Genomic DNA, 24,629 nt, shown 5'->3' on the forward strand with positions numbered 1-24,629 from the left:
GTGCAAGTCCGAGTACGCGGGAGGATGAAATAGGTCCACTTCCCTTTACCTTCAAACAGGTTGTTCGTGCTCCCTAAGCAATCTTCTCATAGTATGAACCACCTCTTGGTCGCCTGATCATTAGATTTTAGTTGGTGACTCACTTCATTAAGAAAACTTTATCTTCACATAAATCTGTTTCGAACGTTAGATGGCGACACCATATGAATCCACTAGTGGTAGACCAAAATTGATACAGATGACTTGGAACACGGCAAAACTAGAGAATAGTGGTACAACTATAAGAACACATTAAGACCATTAAGCAGATGATTAAAAGTTCTAGAGGCTCTATGCCTGAGCAATCTAAAAACCCATCGACTCGGAAAGCATTCCGAAGGAATATATGTGATGGCAATGACGATCATGAAGGAGCCATAAATGAGAGAACCAATATGAAGTAGTTGAAAACAGGGGTGCAATTGAGTAGAAAACAAACTCGAAAATGAAGAACGAATGAAGAGTGGTGTATGGAACTCATGATGCGCATAGGTTATGGTCATTAGAGGGGCTCCTCAAATCACAGGTGCCCTTTTCGTGACTAGAAACCTCGTTAGAAGGTTGCGGGCTGGTCGACGTGAGTTCTGTGGTAGCAGGAACCGGCACACCAGGTGGAGAATACAAGGGTAACGGCGTAGGATCCAACTTCCTGTCCCCATTCGAATAGAACAATTCCGAATACGCCGGCAAGACAGGAGGCGACGAGGAGGACGCTAATCCTTCCTCCTCCTCGAGGGTGATGGCCTCTCCCGTCACCGTCGACGCGAACAACGATAAGCTCGATGAGATCGTCGGCTTTGCGGGTTTCGGAGCGACAGACTCGAATCGTATGGGAACATTGAATGTAAAGGCCTCCCAAGCCGTTTCTTCGAGGTCAGGATAATCGTATCCAAGCGATAATCTAATGGAAACCTGGTGGCGTACGCTCAAAAGCGGACTAGAGAAAGTCGGTCTCCTTGCTATTGTCTGACCTGCCCAAGGCGATGTTGCATCATCGGCAATGTCGTGTGTGGCGTCGGCTGGAGAGAGAGGTATGACGCACTGCAGAGTGAACCAGGAGGTGGACTCGGTTTCGCCATCAGCAAATACATAATTCGGTCCTTCCGCTTGATATTGACCATTTGATGTGGGAGAGAGAAGAGAGACGGTACAAATCTGCTCGCGATGGCCGTGAGGGAGAGGGATGCAGAGACTGTCAAAGACATAACCCAGGCGGTGAGGCCGGTTTAGGGGAAGATTTGGGGGTTGTTCAGAGGCAGGAGGAAGAGGATAACGATTGACGTATTCATGAGACGGGTGTTGCCTGAGAGCGAGAGCCGTTAAGTTATTGCCCACATGAGCGAAGAGGGAAAAACGTCTTACCTGCATTTTTCCTTTTGATATACGTTGACCGAGAACCCCAAAAGCTGTATCCTCTTCCGATCTTCTACCTTCATGTTCTTAGTCCTAAGTCTCAGTGTGAAAGGTAGCTCGTGGCTCTTTATATCTGTATACTCTGGGATAGACACCAAGATCTGGAGTTTGCTCCACACGTCTAACGGTATAAACACCTTGGCATTTTCATCGGGAGGCTGAACGTCGGGTTTAATGTAGAAAGTTGCATCCTCAACTGCACAATCTTCGTTCGATGGTAAAGGTGGCGAGGGAAAACGCCGCACGAGGATTGCCTTCTCGGCTTTAATAACACGTTCGGGAGAGCAGAGCGATGAATACAAAGAGGAGATGCCAGTCGACCAGGAGTCACGGTGAGAATGTGAGTCGATCAAAAATTTTGCGGTTGCAAAAAGATTGTAAGATACGCCGAGAGTACCATCGGACCCATATCCCGTCGATGCCGGAAGCCAACCTGGTATCGTGAGACTGAATATTATGTTCCAACGGCCTGCGATGGAAAGTTGATCAACGGTCGCATGATCGTCGAAGACAACCTGAACTCACAAGGCTCATTGACATTGCTAGTTCCAATTCCTTCGTTGCTCAAGAGTACTGGTTCTTGTGGTACTAATTCCTTTGTGATGCGACAAAGTCGGGCAGAGGAATAGCCCATGGCGTCAGAGTGCATTTCGTTCTGGCCCTCAAATGTGAGTTCGAGAGATTGGAGAAGTAAGTCCGTTTTCCGATATCGTTTGAAGGCGAAACATGAAGGTGATATTGATACTGAAACATGGCCCGAAAGAGAGTATGCAAAGCTGCCACTGTGGTCAGAATGGTTGGAAGAGCAATATGGGGTACAATTGCACTCACCCAGCGTCTGCCTTACCATACATATCGACATTACTTGAGAAAGGGACAATTTCTATTGAGACGGCCATCGCTGGAAGGAGAGTCGCTGGCAGGTCGTGGTTGGAATTTAATGAGTATTAGAAGGGAGGAAACGAGTAAGGGAAATCACTACGTAAATTCAGGCTAGATAATGGCAAAAGAGAGAACAAAGGCGAACTCATTTGAGATTCCCATTGTTTGAAGGCGACTCCGAGGATTCATGTCAAGTAATGTCGCCGCGGCGATGTCACGGATTCAATTTGTCACGTTGTTGCCACCGCAATATGATTCTGAAGCTCAAGACCGATTCTAGACCGCCTTTGTTTCCTCTCCAAGTATTACTTCATCACTGAACGGCCTCAAGTGAAAGTGTTGCAAACTGCATCGTGATGGGACATCATTGCGACGGGTATTACGGTCAACGTCAACATTCCTTTCTACTGTATTGAACCATATGTTTTATACCAAGGCCTTTCAGGTGCATGCCACAATGCTCAACCTCTCCGATATACTCACCAGATTGGACAGCTCATTTACATCCCCAATTCGTTCTGGGTCTCTTCCGTGGCCTAGTGTAAACGTACTATGCTTCGCTCTCCTTGCTTGGATTGCCACCGTTAGAGCTTTCCGATGGAGACGATACAACCATATTCATCGCGTCTATGGACCCAAGTACCAAGCAGGAACCCTGAATGCAGATGATGCACAGGAGATACTTTGGATATTAAGTCGATACGAGATGCCCTCGGTGATGGAATTATCCACCGCTTTCGTCATCTTCAAAACGGATGCCATTGTAAGCAGAGCTCATCCTCTTCAGTCTTCACCACGTAGCAACATCTCTCCAGCCATCCATATCCAAACTCCTCGCCTCGACCGTTAAGTCTGCGGATAACATTGCGAGGCGTCATGCAGATGTGAGTCGTTGGCACTTGAGGGAAAGCCAAAGCCAACTCTTCGTTATTACCAGACATTCATCTTGACATGTGGGCCTACATTCATACACCGATAATAGTAAATTATTTTTTTACCTCGACTCCCACCAGCGACGTGGCTAGCGTGCCCCATCAACGGTCTCGCCCGGCAAGTAGGGTTAGGAGCAGAGAAACCCATCTCACAAGATCCTTGAGCGAACCTTGCAATAGCACGCACGAACTGGATCCATTCTCGCTACAAGATCGTACGCAACTTCATGCATTCATCGACCGTCCCCGTTGAAAATATTACCCCTTTCCCAGAAGAACGACGACCATCTATACACTTTGGCTCTCTTCATGTTTGAACCTGTCGTGCGTCTCTCTCAAGTCTAGAAGCCAAAGACATCTCATATGACTTTACAGAGATGGGCAGCAAAGTATGGCTGGCGATCTTTTTCTCCTCTGGAAGTGCATGTGTGTACCCAGTCATTTATGCCCGTTCTACACCCAACGCTCACCGAATACCACGATTTAGGTGTCCTTCCTCTTCTGGGTTGAAATCGGCAAACGTATGGGCATCAAAGACATACCCAACTCTGTCGAAGAATTCCAGCATTGGGAAAAGGTGAAGGCTGTCACTCAACTGCATTGCATCTGCCGATTCTTGAAATCTTGAAAGGATTACGAAGACAACTATATGGTTCCAGCACGAACGAATGTCGAAACTGGCATGTGGACTGTTGATGGATTCTTCTTGGTCCCGGAGGCTTTTGGTATCAAAAACCTTTTCAGGAAGGGTTTCTTTACTATTACTGAGGATCGTATCCGTGTTGCTATGATGTACGTCCTATCAGTCTTGCATTTTTGTTTAAAGGATCTAAACTTCATTTTCAATTCGGACCCTTCTAGGCAACCTGAACAACCCAAATGGATTTTTACTCTTTTCGACTCCGCCTTGCGCTTCATGGCCTGTTACGCTCGATACCTCCGGTTACCTGCTACCTCAGCATATTACAGCCAGGTTCAAGCCAAACTTCCGCAATTTACGGACGGAGACGAGCCAGTGATGACACCCTGCTTCTTCATGTCTAAACCGTGGTATAAACCCAAGTCTAGTTATCTTTGGGATTGGTTGATGGTTAAGATTGGGATTCACGATTCTATGCCGGGGTCCGCGTTGAGATCTGAGGGTTATCGGTTGGATACGATCGGTCCTTCGAAGTACGAACGAGGTGCGTTTCTTTTCGATTGGATATTCGGGTTAGTAACGAATGAGCCGTATTGTCAGATGGTCAAGAAGAGATATTCCAGATGGCTGAGAAGATGCTTGGGTGCCCTATCGAGGGAGCGTGGAGGACGCCGTTGGAAGAGCTGGATCGACTGAACAGTAAGAAGATCAAGCATTAATAACGTACATACTTACATGTACAAGACCCTAAGTAGCGGCGGAGCCGTTGAGCATTTTGAATTTGAACTCGAGACGGAGGTGAGGGAAAACTTGACTGCACTTTCTTGGCAACAACATTGGGGCTCTTAGACAACCCTATCGTGGAGAATAGCGTACTCTCACAGATAGGCATAGGTATAGGTATGAATTACATCCCCTTCGGACCCATTGGATAAGCCGATTGCGGACTTATCGGCATTGATGGTTTTCTCATTGTTCGCCATGATCTGATTCCGGCTGGTTCCACTCTGATTTCGATGCCTCATAAACGAGCTAAGAGGTCTGTGAGAGAGAAACAGCGTTCAGAAAGGTAGACTTTCTCTATCTTCCGTTTCTATCCTCAATTTCAGCTAATACTTCTTTCTCTGTGACTTTCACGCGCAGAGGACATGACCTACCACCCACCAAAACAAAACAACACGATGAAGATATACCGAAATCTGCGGCTAGGGTCTTTAATGCATTGAAAATTCGAGAGGAGTTCCATAAAAAGAGAAAAAGAGAGTTGGAAGGTGGTGGTATTGAGAGAGACGACGGTTCGAAGAAAAAACGGAAAAAGAAAGACGAAAAGGGAATAGAGAAGGTTTCAGGGATTCTACCTGGGGAATCGTTACAGCATTATAACAAGCACGTTATTTTCCTCCTGCGTTTCTTTTATTCTGACTTGATTTTCTTTCCTTCTTTGGTTTATAACAGACGAGTTGAAGACAATATGCGACCACTCGTACGAAGCGCTGTGAAAACATCGCTGGCCACCATGAGAGGAGCCGCGAAGCACCAACGACCAGACCAAATAGAGAAGGGAGAAAAGAAGGATAGAAACAAGGAGAGTCAGAAGGAAGAGCTTACCCCAATATCGATCGACAAACATGCCAACAAACCGAAAGAATTCCAAATTCTGTCGACCTCTGCACCCAGGAGGCTCAATGATATCGTCCAGGCACCACCAGTGATGCCTCGACTGAAAGGTGCTGAGAAGATCCAAGCCAAATCCACAGGTGGTTCTACTGGGAGTGCTGTACTATCGATGGCGCAGAAAATGATGATGGAACAGGAGAGAGAGAAGGCCATCAAGAGATACAGGGAGATGAAGTCTGAGAAGAGAAAGGGGTTTGAAGGAGAATGATTTGGTCATCGGCCATCTATCCCCTGATCATGAGCGAAGGGAGTCAATTCACACAGTACAGATGTTCAACTAGGGTGTCAACGCGGACAATGGTGAGTTCATCTTGCGCGCTGCCCGGTATTTGGTGGCCTCTTCGAGTGGTCTTCATCGTCGAACGAAATTGAAGCCACTTCATGACCGTCGCATTTGTTGCGGGCAAGCCTTGTGGGGATGGAATGGGGAACCATAGATAAGGTATATCAAAGTCAAACTTCCACAACAACCGTTGAACTAGTTACTATCTCCCCGTTTCCTAAACATGAGTTTCGTCGTCTCGTCGAGGTTCAGTCGTCCTCCAAACTCGTTACGTTTCGGTCCATCAGCTCCATCGGAGAACTTGAAATCATAATACATGAGGGTATGTGACATGAGCAGCTTTAGCTCAGTAACCGCGAAGAAGCGTCCGGGGCTGAAAGATTGCCGAGTTGAATGTCTGAAAGAAGACTGACGGAGATTAGCGGAGCTCACCAAGCATGTTTCCCCACACCAAAAGTGAGATAGCTGGAGTCGGGAGTAGCCATATGATGTTTGTAGCTCATGTTTTTGCCTTTTGTTTCACCCTCCGCCTCACGCAAGCGATATGACCTGAATGCGTCGAATTCTGATGGGTTGGGATAATTACTCTGAGATTCTAGAGATGAGCAGATAAAGCTAACGGGCGATGACAATGTGGGCTCGCCTCATTGAAATGAATGGCACGGGGCGACGCCACGATTATAGTCCCAGCGGGGACAACGATACCGTTGGTGAAAACGAAGTCCTTCAAAGGCTTACGCTGCACGCTGACTTTGAGAAAGATAAATATCAAGTCTCACAGAAGACAGGTGGAAACGAACTTGAAAAAGAGGCCGAAACCCGTTGTGATTCTTTTAAAAAGCTGTCAAGCTTATCCAACTTGCCCGTGGCACTTTTGGTCCACCCCTCTTCTTGAATCACCGGCTCGATTTCTTGCCGTAGAATATCGATGAGTTCAGGGCGCAACGCGAGATTGAACAACGCGTGGGTGAACGCCTAATAAGTTGAGTGGAGCTGTTCATACCTGCGGTAAGGAGGACGACTCACCATACTCTACGTGAACAAAGATAGGTCAGAAAGGATCGAGAAAGAAGTGCTATCAACGTACAGTAGTGTGTATAGCACCCATGTTCGTGGTCAGAATACTGAGCACAAGATTTACAGGATCACGCCTTTGTCTCTCATCTACGTTGCCGCTGTTGATTAACCAGGTCAACATATCTTGCTGCAAAATTTGTCAACACTCCATCACGGGCGAAGGAAAAAGAACCTACAGGGGCGTCCTTGTCCAAACCATGCATCTTTTCCTTTTCCAGGCGATCGAGAATAATCGGCCGAAGATGCTTGTTTGCCCGTTTGAAGCTAGCAGGACGTGGGTTCACGTACCATCCAACGAAGCTGAAAACGTCGATGAATTCACAAGGCTGTTCAACGAGATATAACTTACGGCTGGAGAAATTTAGGAGACAAATTGATGGATTGTGAGGCTGTAAAGCAACGCGTCGCATAGTCAATGACGATGTCCTAAGAACTGCTGCTTATTGAAGTGCTCGTATCGTGTCTTCGACGAAAATACCTTCCATTCCTCATTGCGGCCTATTCAAATAGAAACGTGTGAGTACTGAGAGTGCGAATAATAAACCTCCTCACATAGTGGGAGTCCAACAAATATTCGATTAGTGGTACGGCACACGATCCTCAGAACCTTCTCTACGGCCATAGTTTCTACCCATTCTGGATGTGAACACTTGAGCGTAAGCCTTCGATATGACTGAAATGAAAGGGATTCTCACCATTGGTGGCAGGAATCTCGTCATTGAACGCGGCGGCAAGCTCATCATACAAATCTCCCAACTTGGACGCCATGTTCCTTGTGAGCGCACCCTGAATGACGCCAACATGATATGGATCCACTGCTGGTTGTTTTCCTAGAACGAGGTCTGCGTGGAACGTCTATGAATAAGGGTATCAGCGCAGCTTGTTCTAAAAGCTATATATTTACCCACCTCTCTGAAAGCCTCCTGGAGGGAAAGCTCGTGGTCACCTGCTTTCCGAAAGTCCTCCACCATGTCTGTGCTAGAGATGATGACTATCCATTTATCTAATAAAGGGATCTTGAACGGCCCTCCGCGATACTAGAGAAAGTTAGAAAGTAGTCTCTCGTGAAAGTGGAACTCAGCTCACCTTATCACACCCCTCTTGAACGATTGCACCTCCACGTTTGATGAATCTATAAGCCGACAGGTATGACGATAATAAGCCGCTATGACCCACAGTGGGGATTGCAGCCAGCTATAGGATATTGATTATCAGTAACATCTTGATGGCACGAATGAGAAGAGACATTACCTTCGTCATGTGAGACCGATAGTTCCACCATTTCGAGGCCAAAACGACCGAGAGTAGCGCGGCGAGAGCAACTTGAATAGACAGAACCATCGTGAACTGATAGAAAAGTAGGGGAACTTCTGCCGACGGTTGCTCTTGCCAGTGACAAGTTACATACCCACCATGGGATTGACCCAATTCAAATTCACATGGAGGATCAGAAGGTTGAGAACATGTACAGAACAGCCGGCGGACATGCCATATTACTTGTGAAGAGAGCGGCTGTGGCGGCCCGCGACTTGTACACTAGTTACAGGCCTATCAGGTAGGGTACATACTCAAAACGTCTTCCGACGAGGATATACATATAAATCGAACTTGACTACATACGTTCAGCCTTAAATCTTGAGATTCGCTTCGGCGGTCGATCTGATAGCGGTGGCGGTGGTTGTGCATCCCCAGTTCCATCTCCCGCTTTTGTAGCCTCCTTCTCCTTCACAGCAGCCGCCATTACAGCCGGTGGTCGCTGCAGTCGTGTTGCTGGAAAGGATATAGAGGGCGATTCGATGACCTTGGAACCCGCATTAGAGAAAAACGGTGGAGCCTCGACCATTGTTCCCTTCAGGAATGAGGAGGAAGGTACCACAAGTTCGGTAACTCCAGGCAGCTTCGGTGACGACCGCTCAGCAGTCGATAGTGGAGTGTTAGAGCCCGAAACTTCGTTACTGCTACTCGTACTGGCACGATTTTGTGACTTGGCCAATTTGAACTTTGACGGAGTCTTCTCTTTCTGTTTGACAACCGATGGCGGGGGTTCTGTCGGCATCGTGAACGGTGCGGTCTTCACCTTTCCGGGAGGTACGGTGTGCAGATCACCGCCTGGCCCCATGTTGTAAACTTGCCCCTTCTTCAGCAGCTCGACTACTTCTTGCACTGCTTCTTGCTCCTGCTCATTCATCGTCGCATGGTCTTCATCTTCGCTTTCATGTTCACTTCCGACAAGCCTTCCGCCCTCGTCAATGTCTCCCATTCGTATCACTCGTTTCAAGGTGTCTGCGCCAGCAACAGGGATTACCGAAGTACCAAGGGACTGCGATGAGGATGGGGCGGACGTTAAAGAGGCTGAAGCTAGTCGATTTGCACGGGATTCCGATGCAGAGATTTTGGCCTTTGAGTTTCCTGAGGATAGCTCCTCGTCGGGTTCATGATTAAGGGATGTAAGAGCAAAAGCAGCTTCCTCTCCGATTTTACCGCGCTTCTCCTGATACGCCAAAGCAATCTCTCGTTGATGAAATGCGAAATCCAGGTCCAAGTCGTCCACCTCCAAATACTGATCGGTATCGGGATGGTCCCCCTGGTCGCTATCTGATTCAGGCGGAAGCTCAGAGTCGGCTTCTCGTTCTTTCGTTTCTAGCTGTCCGGTAATTTGTCCAGAACCAGGTATCCTTTCTACTACGTTTTTCTTCATGAGAAGTTCGGAGTCATTGCCCGTGAGATTAGGCAGCGGTGAAGGCCGTAATTTGCCCTTGGACAGGTCCCCCCAATCATTGGGGGGACTGGTAGAGTGGGGCGCGGAAGCGTCTTCATCTGCAAACGAAACCGTCTTTTTCTGTGAGCTAGCTGTGCCTGCTACTTGCTGATGCACAAGAGCATCCTCCTGTTCCTTCTTTGGTTTCGCTTCTACGTTCTCCCTAGCTTCAGCCATACTTCGCATCAACGCTTTTCCCATCTTCTTATGAGTTTCTTTCATCGTTTTCATTTTGTCTAATTCCGGTTTGGCTGCTTCCCTTCGTTTCTCCAGAGAAGCCTGTCTTTCAAGTCTTTCCGCCTCATCCGCTTTCCGTTGTCCTTGTTCTTCTTCCTGTTCCAGTAGATCGAGTATTCGATCCCGCTCTCTTCTGTGGTTTGCGCGCTCGAAGGGTGATAATGAAGAGAGCGGGATCAAAGGTGGTTCCTCCTCTAACGATACTTCCTTTTTCGATGATTTGGAAGAGCCCGGCTCGGTGATGTCGACAAGAGGAACTCCTTGCTGGGTTGAGTTAGTTAGCTAGGGTCATTGACGGAAGAGATGATACACACATCAGCACCAGAGAAAGCAGTCCTCGCAACGTCCTCACCCATCAGTTCAGAAAGCTTCTCCGATAGTCGTTGAAGAGCTTCAGGCGTAACGTCTTGCACGGCTTCCGGAGCAATGGATTGAAGAAGATTCTGGAGACCTTCTTAAAGTTTAGGTTGAACCAGACCTGAGAGAAGTTTAAAAACAGACCTTGCACGTCCGATTGAACGTTGGCCATTATAGTGGTGGTAGTGGTGGTGGTGGTGAGTTCCAGGTTAGAGCCAGGCGCGAACTTGAATTCGAAGTTTGTTCCGAACGTCAAACGTTGAACGCTGAACTTCCGTCTTTCTGCCGAACGGCTGCCCAAGCGTACAAAAGCTTGAATGTGCGGTCCATGTCAAAATATGAAAACAAACAAATTTATGGCGCCTAGTTTAACTACATTGACAAACTAACTCAAATTACTCATAAACCATTCAGCCTGGAGCCAGCTCCCGTGGTCCATCTCCAGACCTTGACACCACCTTTCCTTTCTTCCCCATCACCTTCCCAAGGTCTTCCTCCATGCCACACTTCTTTATACCCCCTTTCCTCAAGCAGATGTCTCACCCCTTTTCGTTCAAGAAGAGAACCAAAAAATACGAGATGCATCGGCCATTCGTGGCGCCACGATTGCACCGCCTGGGAAGGTGAGCTGCTGGGCGTGGAAGCAGGATAAGGAGACTTTGGGAAAGACGGATTGACGATACTTGGAAATCGATCGATTAGATAATGATAAGGATCGGAGAAGAAAACGGTCGTCTGATCTGTGTATGTTGCAAGGTCTTGGTTCCTGAAAGGAAATGAGGAGGTGGAGAGTATAAAGAAACAAAAGTGGACATACTGTAAAGGTGGTTCGCAGCCCAGTGCCCATAACTCGCCCTGAGCCAATTGGGGTCGATGTAGGTATGCATGGCCCGGCGTGGAGTGGCAAGGCATGAGGAAGCCTACCCCACTTCGGGTGACTTCAACAGGTAAACTTCTAACATAGGTCATGACGGAGATAGGTCCGCTACAGTAAAGCAGGATTATGTATGCCGATACAGGAACGTTGATGAGGAGGAATCCCAATACGCGCCTCGGTAGAGGAAGTTTTTCGCCATCCTTAGTTTTCGGTGAACAGTCGACGAGCGATTTAGCTGCACAGATGTGAAAAATGGGAAGTAGAGGATGAATGAAGCGCCATTCTTTATGACCAGCCAAGGAGTAGATTCCGATCGTCCAACAAGAGAGTCCTATCAACACTTTGAGATGATTAGAATGAGGGCTCGTGACACCCAACCAAATTCCATGAGTAACAAATGGAAGAGCTGTTGTACAAAGGATAGGAAGTGCTTGAGAGAGATAGAAGTGCCACGGGTTGCTCCCGTAAAAGAGTGACACCGCAGAAAGATTAGTTCTCAGAAAGTTGAACGGCGTGAGGGTGGCTCGACCGTAGTAGAGTGTGTCCAGCACAAATGTAAGAAACAGCGCAAGAAGGCTGGCACAAAGGTCTTAGTCTCATGGTTGTGGTCGAAGGTCTGACTTACCCAGTAACAATTGAGTCCAGAATGAAGCCCTCCAAAAGAGGCTTCCTAGCGCGAATTCTCCACATGAAGACAGCAGTCATGTAGATCCAGATAAAACCATTTGTAACGCGGACCAAACATGCAAGAGAAGCGAAGAACAGCATTCTTCTTATCCTAGAACGTTTTGGACGTGAGTTCGTGAGTTCCCCGCGTCGACACCCACACGAGTAGAAACTACCTCCCGCGTGTTCTAGGTAAATCCAGTACTCCGATGTCCCAAGGAAAGAAGGACAGTGCGATTGTTGTCAGAGATGTCTCTAAGGAGTTTGATAGGGATCGGGACAGTGATAAACTATGGAAGAGCGACGTTAATGAAAGAAAAAGCTGCGTAAATCTCTCGTGAACGCGACTTTCTATCCAAATTGCAATCAAGCACGTACTGCAGTCGTGACATAGCGATCTCCAATAGTTTCCTTCGTCAAATGACAGATAGCTATGTCTGTCATCGCCGCCAATGTGCCATGGAGAATCCGCGGTGCTAACAACTGTGGTCTGGCGTCAATGTACCTATTCTTTCCGCACCTAAGAACGTACGCACCACAAGCTCGTCTCCGAATCTTCCCCAACCATCTATGCCAGTGATCTTCAATAACCAATAAATAGGCACGTTCAGTGCGGGGTAAATTATGCTTCGAATTGGGCGAGGGCTGAGCCATTCCCAGGTAAGATGTCCGTAACCAAAGACCAAATGATGTGCAGGCTCCAAGGACTGGAAGTATTCATCGGGTTGGAATGCCGTGCGGGTGCATACCGCAATCAGGACACGGACGACCAAAGCTGTGACTGTGGTGGAAGGCATCACGGACGGGCAGGGACGTGCGCGTCTTTGTTTCGAGCCCCTTTCAGCGAACAAGATCTTTCTCTCCCCGTCATGCAGCCTTTACCCATAGCAATCCTCCAAGGTCTTACCGAAGAGAACAGAATATATATTTCTCGGCTACTTCAACACGGCTTCGCCTCACCAGATCTGTTCGTCAGTCATATTCGACGCCTGGAAACTGTTATGGGTTGCTGATTGGTTTTGCAGGTCACCTCATCCAATTAATCGCCGTGCTTCGGTTCTGGCACTAATATACGAGCAAGAAGGCACTTTGAGAGTGCTATTGACCACTCGGTCAAAGCAGCTTCGGACACATGCAGGTCAAACCGCCTTGCCAGGTGGAAGAGTAGACGCTGTGGATAGAGATGTTGTTGAAGCAGCAGTGCGTTTGCTAGTACCCGCCTCCTTCATTCGTGGAATTACTCAGGTATACTTGCAGTTCCGCGAAGCCAATGAAGAAGTAGCCCTTCCCCTCAACTGCCCCTCAATTTACACCCTTTGTGTTCTGGAGCCCTTTTTTTCGCTACACATGCTTGTCGTCACTCCTGTCATTGCACTACTCACGGATAACAGCGTCTTGGATAAGCTAAAAGCGTCAGAAGATGAAGTTTCGCGCATATTTAGTCACCCTTTGAAGGCGTTTTTGGATCCATCTGTGGTCAAGTACGATGCCCTAGCACCGCCAGGATCGCAAGACTGGATCTATGAACCTGAGCTTCATGTACGTTTTCTACTTGACCTTACATCTCTGATAATAATTGATCGTCGTTACCGTTAGCACACAAGTGATAGTGCACATGGAAAGCTTAAGGTGTATCGAAATCATCGGTTTCGTAGCGTTGGCTCGCCCATCAAAGGATTAACGTCAGATATTCTGGTACGTTTTCTATACCCAGATGCATCTACCTCGTCCTGATTGGCGGCTTGAGATCAAGGTGGCGGAAATCGCATACGAGCAGACACCACAGTACGAACGCTATGCACCTGGCCAAATCTACGGCTACGACGCCTTGGCAAAATTCGTGGAAACAGTGGCATCATAATGAACACTGATGTTGATTTGGGAGGATTTAGGGTAGAATTTAAGGGTACGATGGCCTACTAGATGGTTTTACAGTTATAATAGTTGATATACAAAGATGTATAATGTGACTGATAATTTGCGATGTAGTTTATAGAATACAGGTTGGGTTGGTTGTTGACTATGTAACAGATAATGACCTGAGCGGAAAGGAAAAGTAAACTTGACTGTAGATGCATTGATCTGCAAGAAACAATTGACGAGAATCAAATCGAGCAGGTAGTTTTTAGTAGCAAAATTATCAGGAATACGGAAAACGCGGACCCACAAACTGCAATCATAGCGCATAAGGCCATAGATTACACAATCCTGCATTAATAAAATTTCAACATATCCTCTAGAGCTTCGACGACCTCAGACATGGTTGGACGATCCTGATGTTCGTGAGCCCACATCCTCTCTATAAGGTCGACAATCTCTGGACACCATTGTTTTTTTGAACCCGTCAATGAGGGTCTAGATACGAGTAATCAGATCCAGAAGATTTGAATGTTTAGGCATCAGGAAAACTCACCGCTGCCGCTTCGAGCCAACGATTTCGTAGATAGCATGCTCATTCATCCCTTCCCAGGGGAACTTCTTCTCCTTCATGTGCCACTGAAGAATCTCCCAATACACGCATGCGCAACTGAACACATCCACCTTGTGATTATATTTTGGGTGTGCATGCCAAAGCTCGGGCGCTTGCCAATTCACAGTTCCCACTAAACTTCTTACCATGGACCTTGTGCTCTGCTTCACCTTTGCCAAACCGAAGTCGGCTATCTTCGCAGTGCCTTTCGAGGTAATGAGAATGTTAGACGATTTACAGTCGCGATGAATGACAGAAGGTTTTCGCATATGCAGGTGCTCGAGGCCCCGTGCGATATCGAGCATAATGGAGAGCTGATAGGTAAACCAAAATCACAACCCAGACCCAGTGTAGGTATAAGTTTGAACGTACCACTTTGTGTAACGTTGGCGGATTAACATTACGGATATAATCGAATAGATCGCCATTTGTACATAGCTCACTGACGATCATGACAGGTGTCTCTCGCGTGTTTTCCGGTATACTAACACCAAGCTGTGACAAGTCGAATAAACAAGGCGTTCACGAAATTCGGGACAGACGAACTCACAAAGCGGACAATGTTTGGATGATCGAAACCCCCGAGAAGCTTCAATTCTTTGATATCCACTAACAGAAACATGAACGCCTGAGCTCAAGAAAAGAAAAGAAGAATGAAGAGGCGCTCACTGGCGCTGAGTTGTCCTCTAAACTCCGAAATAGCAACTTTGCGACCCTTGAACTTGCCGATGAAGACGTCTTTGAATCCTCCACTTCCGATCTTCTCTAGTTTCTGCAGCTTTTCAGGGGGGATTTCTCTATCCTCCAAACCTAGTTCCCCCAAATCTAGCTCCAAGTCCTTATCTTGTTCAGTGACTGGGGGCGTTCGAGGTTCATCTAAGTGAACACGATCATTTGGAGAGCGTAGAAGCACTGGGGTACTAGCATTCTTCCTATGACGACGGCGTCTGACGGTTGATGGAGGACGAACTGTGCCAGTGGACGATGGAGAAGAAAAGTCACTCTGCTGTCGATCTCGCCACTGAAGAAGGGCCTCAGCAATCTGGGCCTTTGTTCCGACGGGCTCTAGCGAACGGGATTCGCAAAGGCGAACAAGATCGGCTCGTCGAAGGCGGACTAGGGTTTTGGCTGTAGCAACGGTGAGGTCAACTGTTAGATGTATATCGTCAGCTCGAAAATATATTGAAAACTCATAGAGACTGACCATCTTCTTCTTGATCCATCACAACTTCCTCATCGGTTTCACCCTCGGCGTCTTCAGAATCACCCTCTTCTTCTTCTCCGTCCGCACCATCCTCCTCAGCTTCCTCCTCAGCCTCAGCCTCGTCCTCATCATCCACATCCATTTCAACGTCATCACCGTCTTCTTCCTCTCCGATAATCTTTCCACTTCTTAGTTTCTTGGGAGTTACCAAGGTGGATGCAGTGGATTCAGCGTCAGCGTCATCTTGTTCCTCACTTGCCTCCTCGACATCGGTTTCTTCCTCGTCTTCCTCTCCCACCTCCATGTCTTCTTGCTCGTCGTCTCCGTCACTGGGATCAATCTTGTTCCTCGGCCGTAGTCGCTTCCTGAGAGGCGTCCTTCGAGTCAAGTCATTGACTCGTCGAGCATGAGGTGGTGGAGTAGCAGTACCAGTAGAAACGAGTTCATCCACTTCCTCTTCTTCCGCAATCTCTTCACCTTCCTCGTCTCGCCCTTCGTCTTCGTCTTCAAACTCTTCTTCTACAATTTCTCCACCTTCCTCGCCTCCCTCTTCGTCTCCCTCTTCGTCTCCCTCTTCAACCTCTTCTTCCGCAATCTCTTCACCTTCATCTTCGACCTCTTCAACCTCCTCTTCCACATCACCCTCGCTGTCTTCCTTCAAACTCCGAATTTGCCTCTTGGCCTTCCTCATGGGTGTTATCCTCCTGTTTTCCAAGGTCTCGACAGGCGGAAGGGAAGACTGCGAACTCGAGGAATTTGCTTTCTCCTTTCCCTTCGAGTCGATCCTCTCCTTGGAGCCACTATCTTTGGATGATAGTTTGTCCCTACTACGCAGTCGTCTCGGACTCGGTTGGGCCTTCAATTGTGCTTCTAGCTCCTCCAACTCAGTTAAATCACTCTCTTCGCCCTCTTTGATATCATTAGACGGCACATCGGTGAATTCTACTTGCTTCCGCCTCCCTTTCCCACCTCCACTTTCCTTTGATTTGGAACGTTTGCAGTTCAAGTCATGTTTCAAATGTTGGTGTGACAGTGTCAAAGTAGGCGCTGAGATCTTACGTGAGCGCAAATGGTGTGCGGGCGGCGATGTCTGATGAGTGGAGGAGCTAGCATTGTGTGAGGATGAGTTGGTCGGAGAGGAGCGAGAACTGGTACGGTTGGAGCTACAAATAAAACCCTTCAGAAAGATTAGAGGATGTGGAGAAGGTAGGTATTACCGCGTGACGTTAATGCTACTACACTCGCCGTTCGCAGACCGTTGCCTCGAGTGGGTACCAGAAGACGTGGAGCGCTGATGGCCATAAGCAGGCCCATTGTTGTCTATATGACCCATTGAGAAGCTACGGTTCTTCAATGGTTTAGGGTTGCCGCTACTTCGCTTGACATGCCCAGGCCCATGGCTGATATCATTGGTAGTAGCCCTTCTTCTCAAAAACTTAGCTCCAAGAACCTCTTCTTCAGGTTCTTCCACTTCACATTCGCCTTCAGAGGAGTAATCTGACAAGCCAGCGCCCCGTCCTAATGGTGATGACGGAGGCAGTGATGCGAAATCGTCGCGGGCGGCAATTATATCCTCAGCCAACCGTGATTTGGTCAACGACTCAGGATCATCGTTGCCTGATAAGCCAGCCAAGTTGTATAGGCGAATGAGTTCTTCTTTACGCAAACGAGTGAGGGTACGAAGGGGAGCAGAGGAGAGCAGGTGCTCGTCGGCTATATGACGGAGTGAAATTAGTTAGACGCCCGGGAATTTACAGAGGCGTAGTCGAAACGCACTATTGTCTTCATCACTTTCGTCCTCGTCGCCCTGAGCAACATCGTCAGAACCATCTTCCTCATTCACTGATTCAGACTGGCAGCTTTCGCCCTCATCGTCGTCCTCATCCTCATCCTCATCCTCCAAGTCGATCTCCATACTACTGCTGTGATGCCTAGGTCTTAGTGACCGTCCCCAGCGCAATGGGCGGTCAGAATCAATGTCCATAGAGGAAGTGTAATCCTCTTCACTGGTATAACTGCTAGACCTGAACCTCTTTAAAGGAGCGCGTCCAGTCCTGGCCTGCCTCCCTGACCCATTGGTCTGAGAATTCTCATTTGAAGTACTCGCTACGCGTTTTCGCTTTCCTCCAATACGAGTATGCATCTCTGGTTCAAATTTGTCGACCAGGTGGACGCGAGAGGTTAGACGTCGTAAGTTGGCTTGAAGTGGAACGAGGACGGGTCGAAACACGTCCTCGGTATGAGAGGACGCGACGTACAATGGTGTAGCCGGTTTACGATGAGGTATCGATACGCGCTTCAAGGCTGAGGATAAAACTCTTGTACCTTGATGATGACCTGGGGGCGACCGTCGTAGAGGGTATCGTCTGGAACGAGAAGTGGGGGATCGGGGTGGGGAGGACATAACAAGGGAAGGAATACGGGGAGGGTAGCCACGCTACGCTTCAAAAAAGAGAGCCAGAGTGAACAACTTGAGAGACAGATGGACGGTAGATATAGCAGTAGGTCGGTCAATGGCTACTGTATCTCAATGTATGTTGGACGTCCAGGTATTGGTGAATGCAAACAACTACAAATATTATCAACACGTGATGATAGTTGTTATGCTGACTCAGCACTCCTGTCCGGTCCACATCCCGGCCCTAAACTTTTGATACAAACGAAACGCCCAACTAGGAAGCCCCGAATCCATAATATGGTTATCTACAAGAGTTTCTACACAGTGAATTGCTTCTTAGCTTTTGACCACCATGATCCTGCGACTTACCTCTTCCGACATGCTCAACTCATCGTTAGTCGACATTTCGACCGGTGAGACGATATACACTGTTATCACGATAGGGTTAGCGTCGTCGGATGCCTCCTCCTCAACCCACTCTTCCTCACTTTCTCAAACGGAGTATCAGTTGACTACTGACACGACGATTCGTAAAACACGGATATATGCAGGAGGTTCGACAGAATCAATACTGCTGAGCGAAATCAACTGGAAGGGTAGACGACCAGATATCAAAATAGGCAACGAGCATATCGGTACACTCGCCAACCTCTTTGATACAGCTCACACTAAGCTCCTGTACGTACATTCAAACATTTTCTAAGTACATGAAATTAATGAATCTGTAACTCCAGCCCAAAATCTCTTGCGATCCCAACACGCTTTGACTCCAACCACGTCTGGGCGGCTACAGCCACTTCACTCACTGTAAGAACGTCTCCGAGTTCTAATAAGTATTCTATGTGAAATTTCTGTGCAGCTCCTAGACTACAACACGAATCAGCCGAAAGGCACATTTCGCCAAAATGTCCTGCGATCTTCCACTGCATTCATGAATGCTTGCATCCCCGGTGTAGGGGCAAACTATATCGAGTTCACCTCACATCCCGCCGTGCAGGATGTTGAGATCATCGGTAAAGTCTTCCTCAGCCAAAGCGTCTCTTCGTCAGCTGATTTTGTGGCGTAATCAGTCTCCTTCTTTTTAATGGACATACTACGCAGGGGTTGTTTTTGTCCTGCTCTTACGCCTTATATGTTTGAAGATACTCGCTACAAATCCCCGCGATCGAAATTCCAAGAGACTAGAGAGCTTATATCACGAAAGTTAAAGAGCAGAAGGAATACCGTGTGATATTAGCTGTCCCCTCCTTCATGTTCGTCCTTCGATCACTCCAGTTAGTCTCCCGTCTTCTCAGCCGCTTCATGCTGATATATTTCATTGTTCTGAAACTTTTTACTATTTCGTTTAAGAAGGAGTAATTTCTGCATTCGTTACTTCTCCATCTATTTTTCAGTCACACTTCCACTTTCTACACAAGTTTCACATCATATTTTCCTCATTTGGCTCACACGGTTCGCTCCTGGTTATTATTTTCATTACACATTCGAATTTACATCCTGTAACAACAACCATCATATACCTTATCTGTATTTACACTATGATAATTCTAGTATTTTGTCTGACACTTGGATCATTGTGAGCACATGTTTACTCTCACAGGAAGAAATATAACGTAATTCACACGAGTTATGCTTTACTTTACGTTAACATTATGAAAAAATTTTATTCCGTAATGTCTGTGTGCTACGTTGAAGTGATATTCCCATTATGTTGATAAATTTCCAAGGATCTTGCAAGAATAAAGAAAAAGGGTTATGTTGGGGTTATGCTAGATTTATAGTGGCAATTATTCTTACATTATGCTACACTTATACACAGCTTAGCATGATGTAAGAATAATTCCCACCGTAAATAAAACATAGATCTAGCATAACCCCAGCATAACCCTTTTTCTTTATTCTTGCAAGATCCTTGGAAATTTATCAACATACTGGGAATATCGCGTCAACGTAGCACACAGACATTACGGAATAAAAATTTTTCATAATGTTCACGTAAAGTAAAGCATAACTCATGTGAATTACGTTATATTTCTTCCTGTGTCTGAAGAACTATTTCACCTGTCTGACTGAGCTGAAAGCAGAAACTGACAATCTCAACACAACAGGGAGCCTGAATACCATATATAAACCGCATTTCAGTCGAGGAATCTCAATGAAAACTCATTGTTCATTACAATACCCGACTCGCGTCGAGGCAAGCCAAAATTCAGTTCCACCTTCTTCAGACCATCCTAGGGGACCTAGATCACATTCGGCACATGCGATTAACTTGATTTTCTTTCCTAGACGACTTGGCACGTTAGTAATCTCCTAGATTGATGATTGATCAACTGGACCTGATGGCGACACAGGTAAGCTTTCAGCTATTCGGGAGAATCCAATGTTTTCAAATTGCATCGGCGAGGGAGTTATCAGCCACCAGTTTGAAGAGGTGTGGTGTGAGATAGAGGGAAGTAGGGCATTGACAGGAAGGTCTGACGGATCGATCTATTCGTGAGATGTGAGTGAAAGAGTAACCAATAAGTATGCTATAGATATAGATATGCACCTGAGGGCTGTTTTCGCGCTGGATGAGCTTTCCTACACCTTTTTTGAGAATGATACTTGCACATCCATCCCTCGGACAGAGGAGATCGTATCGATTTGTTTTTGTTGCGATGTCCTCACCCTCAACCTCATCTGAAACGTCTGCGATACCATTTTTGAAAGTTGTTAAGAGTCGCAGTGTAGGCCTGGTTCGAGTAGATGATCGTTCCAGGGCGTCCCAAATACCTGGAGGTAGTTGATCAGCAGAAGACATAATGATGACGATGGAGAGTTGTATAATGAGTTGTAATGAGTTATATGAGCAGAGGAGCAGCTGCCAGCAGGAATTTCGCCACGTGATCTCTCTTGCATCGAGTCGACGCGTCCAGCCAGGATTCAACAGAACTTTCTATCCCCAACCCCTCGTCAACGTTCAGCGTCCGACCGATTGATTTTATACCATAACCTCCACAAAAACGCGTCTCTTAACTCTCCTCCTCGTCCGCAACGCGTCAACGACTCCATCATGTCAACAGCAGCTGCCAGCACAAGCTTCGTACCGAATGGTCTTTTGGGATCGTCATCTTTATTCAAACAGAATAATTCTCTTCGGAATGAACCTCTCTTAGGCAGTTTGCAAGATTTAAGCTCAGAGGAAACGTTGTGTAGGTCGACCCGGTTGCTGGGATCGGGTAGTGTTGTAGCGGGATCTTTCACCTCGGATGGCCTTTTCGACGAAGAGTTTACACCTACTGGACTTTCATCTGGTTCACCAACTACAATTGAAAATGCTGAGACTACATGGAATAGTTTCGTTCCAACGGGACTCCTAGAAGCGAAAAACAGCGGGGCTTCTTCGACCAGTGCGTGTTTTTGTGTTATCTATATGTCGTCTTAATCTCGCGTTTTGCAGCGTTAGTTCCTTTCGTGGCTACTGAACTGCTTTCGAACACAATTCATACTGTACCTGCGCTATCACAATCGCTGGATGACGAATTACCCCCTCTGCACGAACTCTTCACCACCGATTCTAATGTAGACACATCGCGGGTCGCTTTGCTGAACACAATGTCCGTTCCTTCCCGTATCTCCATCAAAGCCACAACATATGATGGGAAGAATGTCTTTCTCAAGAGGAAGTTGAAAACAAATGCGAGTGCTTGTTATTCATGCCGAGGGATTTTCAGCTCACAACCGTACAGAGAGCAGCAGAAGCAGGTCCAAGCTCGGGGAGACGAATGGGGAATTTACTCGATGAGCCTATGCACCGACTACTTGACCAACTTGCAGTATCTGCCTCTTCTAAGCCCGAGGATAGGTGTGTCGTGGTACATATATTCGCTCAACGCATATCTCACGGCGTTTCGTACAGCAATAACTCTTCCTCCATGTCTTCAAATTACGAATCGACGCTATGGGTCGATAGGTACCGCCCACGAAAGTTCACTGAACTGATGGGTAATGAACGTGTTGCGAGGGAGACCTTGACATGGATCAAACAGTGGGACTGGTGCGTGTTTGGAAAAAATAAGGGAAAGAAGAGAAGCCGCGAAGAGGACTCAAATGAAATGGACGAATATCACCGCCCAAAGGAAAAGGTAGTTCTGCCCCGTTCTATGATGACCAATGCTGTCATTTGACTTTGTGGTAGATACTCCTGCTCTCTGGACCCCCTGGTTTGGGCAAAACCACTCTAGCGCATGTCGTTGCTAGACACGCGGGTTATGAAGTAATGGAGATAAATGCAAGGTAAGCCTGTATCCTTCAGAGTAAGGCGTAAAAAGCTGATGTAAAAGCTCTAAGTGATGCTCGTTCTGGACAGGTCGTCGACGAACGTATCAGACCGGCTCTCGAAGCAGGTGTTGGTGTGAAGAGCTCTAAACCGCTCTTGCTCGTCATCGACGAAATCGATGGGGCTACAGGAGCTGGTGATAATGTAGGTGTCACATTTGTTCTCCGCAAGATCCAATGTCCTGAGGTGTCTATTTCAGGCTGGGTCTTTCGTACACAAGTTGATTCAACTTACGCAAGATAAACCAAGCAAAAAGAGTCTGTATATGCCTCATGATCGTCGTTGTTCACCCTTTAAACCCTTTTTTGCAGCCCGTTCTGGTCGCCGAGATCCACATACTAAACGTCCTATCTTGAGGCCGATTATTTGCATATGTAATGACGTCAATGCAGCCTGTCTAGCCAAATTACGGCCCCATGCGTATCAAGTTCGATATCAACGACCTGCCGATGTTCATACTGTGAAGCGACTACGAGAGATATGCGTGCTTGAAGCACTCAAAGCAGATTCCAGTGCGCTGTCGACTTTGGTTGGGATTGCTCAGGGCGATCTGCGTGGTTGTCTCAACACTCTTCAAGTAAGTCTATGCTTCAAGCCTCCGTGTTCGAGTCGGCTACTCACAAGGACATCGGCAGTTTCTCAAATCCAAACATGACGAGGTCACAGAAAGTGTGATTCGTGAAGCTACTAGGGGTATGAAGGAGTCAGAAGCTTCTATCTCAACGGTCATGAACAGCTTATTTGCACCATTGCCAAAGAAACGGGCAAAGGAGCTAGGCTTGAGTGATGAGGCCGAGTCCCGTTATGTGGATCGGCTTAGCCACGAGATTGACGCTTGTGGAAGGGAGAACTCGATTGCCGTCGGTAAGGAAATTCCTGTACCAATGCCTTTCTGGCGATGACTTTTAAGATGATCAGGTTGCTTTGCACACTACGCCACCCTTCGTCGACACGATGCAAACCTTTCTAGACATGAGAAGGCCAACGAGTGGCTGCTGACCTTCGACCGTATGTCTGCCGCAATGTACTCAGATGGTGATTTCGCGTTGGCACCATACTTGCCCTACACGCTTGTCGGTTTCCATCCGCTCTTCCAAGAGCGGGGAGCTCCGAGAGTGGAGAAAGACTTGACTGACTGGGAGGTACGTCTTCTGATCGTGCTCTCGAAATATGTTTCTGTTCGACCCATGCCTCTGATCTAGAACTTTCAAACGACGAGAACGAACGAGGAGATCTACAAGTCCCTTGCACGGTGCTTGCAAGCAGCCAGTACCCGGCACGGTGGCAATTATAGATCTTTGTTGAACAAGCCCATACTCCAAACAGAGTTTGCGCCTCTGATCAATCGGATAATTTCACCACCTCTTCGACCGGTAAGTGCTTCATAAAATGGAGTCAAGATTAGAGTTCAACCTCTCCTAATTTCAGGTCAACAGTCAAATTGTGAAAGTCGAGGAGCGCTTGGTGCTATCGCGTGTCGTCGATATTATGTCTGCGCTCGAGTTTCGTTTTGTCCAGGAACGGACAGATGACGGTCAATTGACTTATCGTCTAGACCCGTAAGCTCTTTTCCTATTCCTACGCTGTGGATTCCCGACTTCTTTCACAGGCCTGTGGACGTTTTCATAACCTATGACGGGAAACGTGCTGTTGACATTGCAGTTCCGCGGTATGCTGTGAGACACCTGGTCGCAGAACAGGTGAACTTACTTCACTCATTTCTGACTCGGTTTCCTCACATCGTTCACCAGATTGAAGCTCGGATCAATACGCAACAAGTCATTACAGAAAAAGGTACCTCTACCAAGTCTAAATTTTTCGGCCAAAAGTTAGTCTTTTGTGCATAGGCCCCAGTTTCTTCTGTTGACACTTTTATTCCACAAGGGAGAAACCTGGAGAGGACCTTCATGGCAGTAACGATGACAGGCCCACCAAACGAGCCCGTACGGAGGCTGTTGATATTGCTGATAGGGTTCGTCTCCCCGATAGCCGATTTTCCGTTCGTCTCGTCTCATGTTATCTTCTGCTTAGCCCCCTACCGACTTCTTTGGTCGGTTAATCGACCCCTCCGCTGCCCGCAAATGCAACAAACCAGGTTCGGTGCAACAAGGTACGGGAGGCAAGTCCCGTGTCAGTTATAAGTTCAAGGAGGGCAACTCCGCCGCTGTGCGGAGGCCAGTGAAGGTGTCGGCGTTCCTATAATTTTCGGTTCATCATTATCGCTGGATCGACGATGCGTTCAACCTCGGTCACTGGGTAGAATCCCCATGATTGTCTGCTACTTTCTGGCTGCCGATCCTGGGGTATCATGGTCGGTCAGAGGAGCCACGTCTGTATAAGTCTATGGCTGGACGGTTATGGCGCCCAGCCGACAAGCCCCCTATTGTAATTAACAGAT

General features: G+C 47.4%; 12 protein-coding genes across 13 annotated transcripts; 6 read left to right on the forward strand and 6 right to left on the reverse strand.

Moving 5' to 3' along the window:
• Window positions 1-9: 9 nt before the first annotated feature.
• On the reverse strand, window positions 10-2,538 carry E1B28_009054 (uncharacterized protein). Its single transcript, XM_043153910.1, has 5 exons — window positions 2,480-2,538; window positions 2,284-2,430; window positions 1,978-2,228; window positions 1,402-1,921; window positions 10-1,342 (listed from the first exon to the last, which is right to left on the reverse strand). The coding sequence occupies exons 2-5, from the start codon at window positions 2,349-2,351 to the stop codon at window positions 517-519; spliced, it is 1,665 nt and encodes a 554-aa protein (XP_043009195.1). The 5' UTR covers window positions 2,352-2,430; window positions 2,480-2,538; the 3' UTR covers window positions 10-516.
• Window positions 2,539-2,791: 253 nt separating this feature from the next.
• On the forward strand, window positions 2,792-3,184 carry E1B28_009055 (uncharacterized protein; the record flags this gene model as incomplete). The annotated part of the gene is made up of 1 exon (XM_043153911.1): window positions 2,792-3,184. One exon carries the CDS (start codon window positions 2,792-2,794, stop codon window positions 3,182-3,184), a length of 393 nt encoding a protein of 130 aa, XP_043009196.1.
• A 391-nt stretch (window positions 3,185-3,575) lies between these two features.
• Window positions 3,576-4,625, forward strand: E1B28_009056 (uncharacterized protein; the record flags this gene model as incomplete). Its single annotated transcript, XM_043153912.1, has 6 exons — window positions 3,576-3,590; window positions 3,642-3,692; window positions 3,754-3,843; window positions 3,898-4,058; window positions 4,128-4,450; window positions 4,507-4,625. 6 exons carry the CDS (start codon window positions 3,576-3,578, stop codon window positions 4,623-4,625), a joined length of 759 nt encoding a protein of 252 aa, XP_043009197.1.
• A 242-nt stretch (window positions 4,626-4,867) lies between these two features.
• Window positions 4,868-5,791, forward strand: E1B28_009057 (uncharacterized protein; the record flags this gene model as incomplete). Its single annotated transcript, XM_043153913.1, has 3 exons — window positions 4,868-4,975; window positions 5,050-5,292; window positions 5,362-5,791. The coding sequence occupies exons 1-3, from the start codon at window positions 4,923-4,925 to the stop codon at window positions 5,789-5,791; spliced, it is 726 nt and encodes a 241-aa protein (XP_043009198.1). The 5' UTR covers window positions 4,868-4,922.
• A 270-nt stretch (window positions 5,792-6,061) lies between these two features.
• Window positions 6,062-8,284, reverse strand: E1B28_009058 (uncharacterized protein; the record flags this gene model as incomplete). The annotated part of the gene is made up of 14 exons (XM_043153914.1): window positions 6,062-6,239; window positions 6,299-6,453; window positions 6,510-6,616; window positions 6,667-6,841; window positions 6,893-6,898; window positions 6,954-7,070; window positions 7,120-7,243; window positions 7,293-7,369; window positions 7,422-7,441; window positions 7,496-7,579; window positions 7,639-7,798; window positions 7,852-7,980; window positions 8,030-8,137; window positions 8,195-8,284. The coding sequence occupies 14 exons, from the start codon at window positions 8,282-8,284 to the stop codon at window positions 6,062-6,064; spliced, it is 1,530 nt and encodes a 509-aa protein (XP_043009199.1).
• Window positions 8,285-8,555: 271 nt separating this feature from the next.
• Window positions 8,556-10,467, reverse strand: E1B28_009059 (uncharacterized protein; the record flags this gene model as incomplete). Its single annotated transcript, XM_043153915.1, has 3 exons — window positions 8,556-10,202; window positions 10,253-10,389; window positions 10,440-10,467. 3 exons carry the CDS (start codon window positions 10,465-10,467, stop codon window positions 8,556-8,558), a joined length of 1,812 nt encoding a protein of 603 aa, XP_043009200.1.
• A 152-nt stretch (window positions 10,468-10,619) lies between these two features.
• Window positions 10,620-12,659, reverse strand: E1B28_009060 (uncharacterized protein). Of its 2 annotated transcripts, XM_043153917.1 has the most exons (7): window positions 12,375-12,659; window positions 12,217-12,321; window positions 12,015-12,160; window positions 11,798-11,950; window positions 11,347-11,748; window positions 11,113-11,280; window positions 10,620-11,061 (listed from the first exon to the last, which is right to left on the reverse strand). In XM_043153917.1, the coding sequence occupies exons 1-7, from the start codon at window positions 12,633-12,635 to the stop codon at window positions 10,695-10,697; spliced, it is 1,602 nt and encodes a 533-aa protein (XP_043009202.1). In that variant the 5' UTR covers window positions 12,636-12,659; the 3' UTR covers window positions 10,620-10,694. The 2 variants fall into 2 exon arrangements, with proteins under 2 accessions (XP_043009202.1, XP_043009201.1); XM_043153916.1 differs by having other exon boundaries at window positions 11,113-11,748; window positions 11,798-12,160.
• Window positions 12,660-12,704: 45 nt separating this feature from the next.
• On the forward strand, window positions 12,705-13,777 carry E1B28_009061 (uncharacterized protein). The gene is made up of 5 exons (XM_043153918.1): window positions 12,705-12,805; window positions 12,864-13,038; window positions 13,096-13,377; window positions 13,435-13,533; window positions 13,586-13,777. The coding sequence occupies exons 1-5, from the start codon at window positions 12,708-12,710 to the stop codon at window positions 13,697-13,699; spliced, it is 768 nt and encodes a 255-aa protein (XP_043009203.1). The 5' UTR covers window positions 12,705-12,707; the 3' UTR covers window positions 13,700-13,777.
• On the reverse strand, window positions 13,758-18,073 carry E1B28_009062 (uncharacterized protein). The gene is made up of 9 exons (XM_043153919.1): window positions 17,289-18,073; window positions 16,730-17,225; window positions 15,513-16,675; window positions 14,978-15,457; window positions 14,859-14,917; window positions 14,681-14,803; window positions 14,252-14,622; window positions 14,006-14,193; window positions 13,758-13,920 (listed from the first exon to the last, which is right to left on the reverse strand). Exons 1-8 carry the CDS (start codon window positions 17,914-17,916, stop codon window positions 14,052-14,054), a joined length of 3,462 nt encoding a protein of 1,153 aa, XP_043009204.1. The 5' UTR covers window positions 17,917-18,073; the 3' UTR covers window positions 13,758-13,920; window positions 14,006-14,051.
• Window positions 18,074-18,148: 75 nt separating this feature from the next.
• E1B28_009063 (uncharacterized protein) lies at window positions 18,149-19,473 on the forward strand. Its single transcript, XM_043153920.1, has 4 exons — window positions 18,149-18,588; window positions 18,645-18,717; window positions 18,770-18,923; window positions 18,981-19,473. The coding sequence occupies exons 1-4, from the start codon at window positions 18,263-18,265 to the stop codon at window positions 19,139-19,141; spliced, it is 714 nt and encodes a 237-aa protein (XP_043009205.1). The 5' UTR covers window positions 18,149-18,262; the 3' UTR covers window positions 19,142-19,473.
• A 404-nt stretch (window positions 19,474-19,877) lies between these two features.
• On the reverse strand, window positions 19,878-20,779 carry E1B28_009064 (uncharacterized protein). Its single transcript, XM_043153921.1, has 3 exons — window positions 20,462-20,779; window positions 20,250-20,400; window positions 19,878-20,195 (listed from the first exon to the last, which is right to left on the reverse strand). Exons 1-3 carry the CDS (start codon window positions 20,711-20,713, stop codon window positions 20,074-20,076), a joined length of 525 nt encoding a protein of 174 aa, XP_043009206.1. The 5' UTR covers window positions 20,714-20,779; the 3' UTR covers window positions 19,878-20,073.
• Window positions 20,780-20,965: 186 nt separating this feature from the next.
• On the forward strand, window positions 20,966-24,433 carry E1B28_009065 (uncharacterized protein; the record flags this gene model as incomplete). The annotated part of the gene is made up of 16 exons (XM_043153922.1): window positions 20,966-21,302; window positions 21,353-21,591; window positions 21,642-21,757; window positions 21,812-22,037; window positions 22,091-22,188; window positions 22,243-22,375; window positions 22,431-22,488; window positions 22,543-22,808; window positions 22,867-23,095; window positions 23,150-23,373; window positions 23,434-23,604; window positions 23,660-23,790; window positions 23,841-23,931; window positions 23,983-24,059; window positions 24,116-24,203; window positions 24,263-24,433. The coding sequence occupies 16 exons, from the start codon at window positions 20,966-20,968 to the stop codon at window positions 24,431-24,433; spliced, it is 2,655 nt and encodes an 884-aa protein (XP_043009207.1).
• Between the last annotated feature and the right edge of the window lie 196 nt (window positions 24,434-24,629).

Source organism: Marasmius oreades, chromosome 5 (assembly GCF_018924745.1).
Source record: "Marasmius oreades isolate 03SP1 chromosome 5, whole genome shotgun sequence".
Lineage (NCBI taxonomy): Eukaryota > Fungi > Basidiomycota > Agaricomycetes > Agaricales > Marasmiaceae > Marasmius > Marasmius oreades.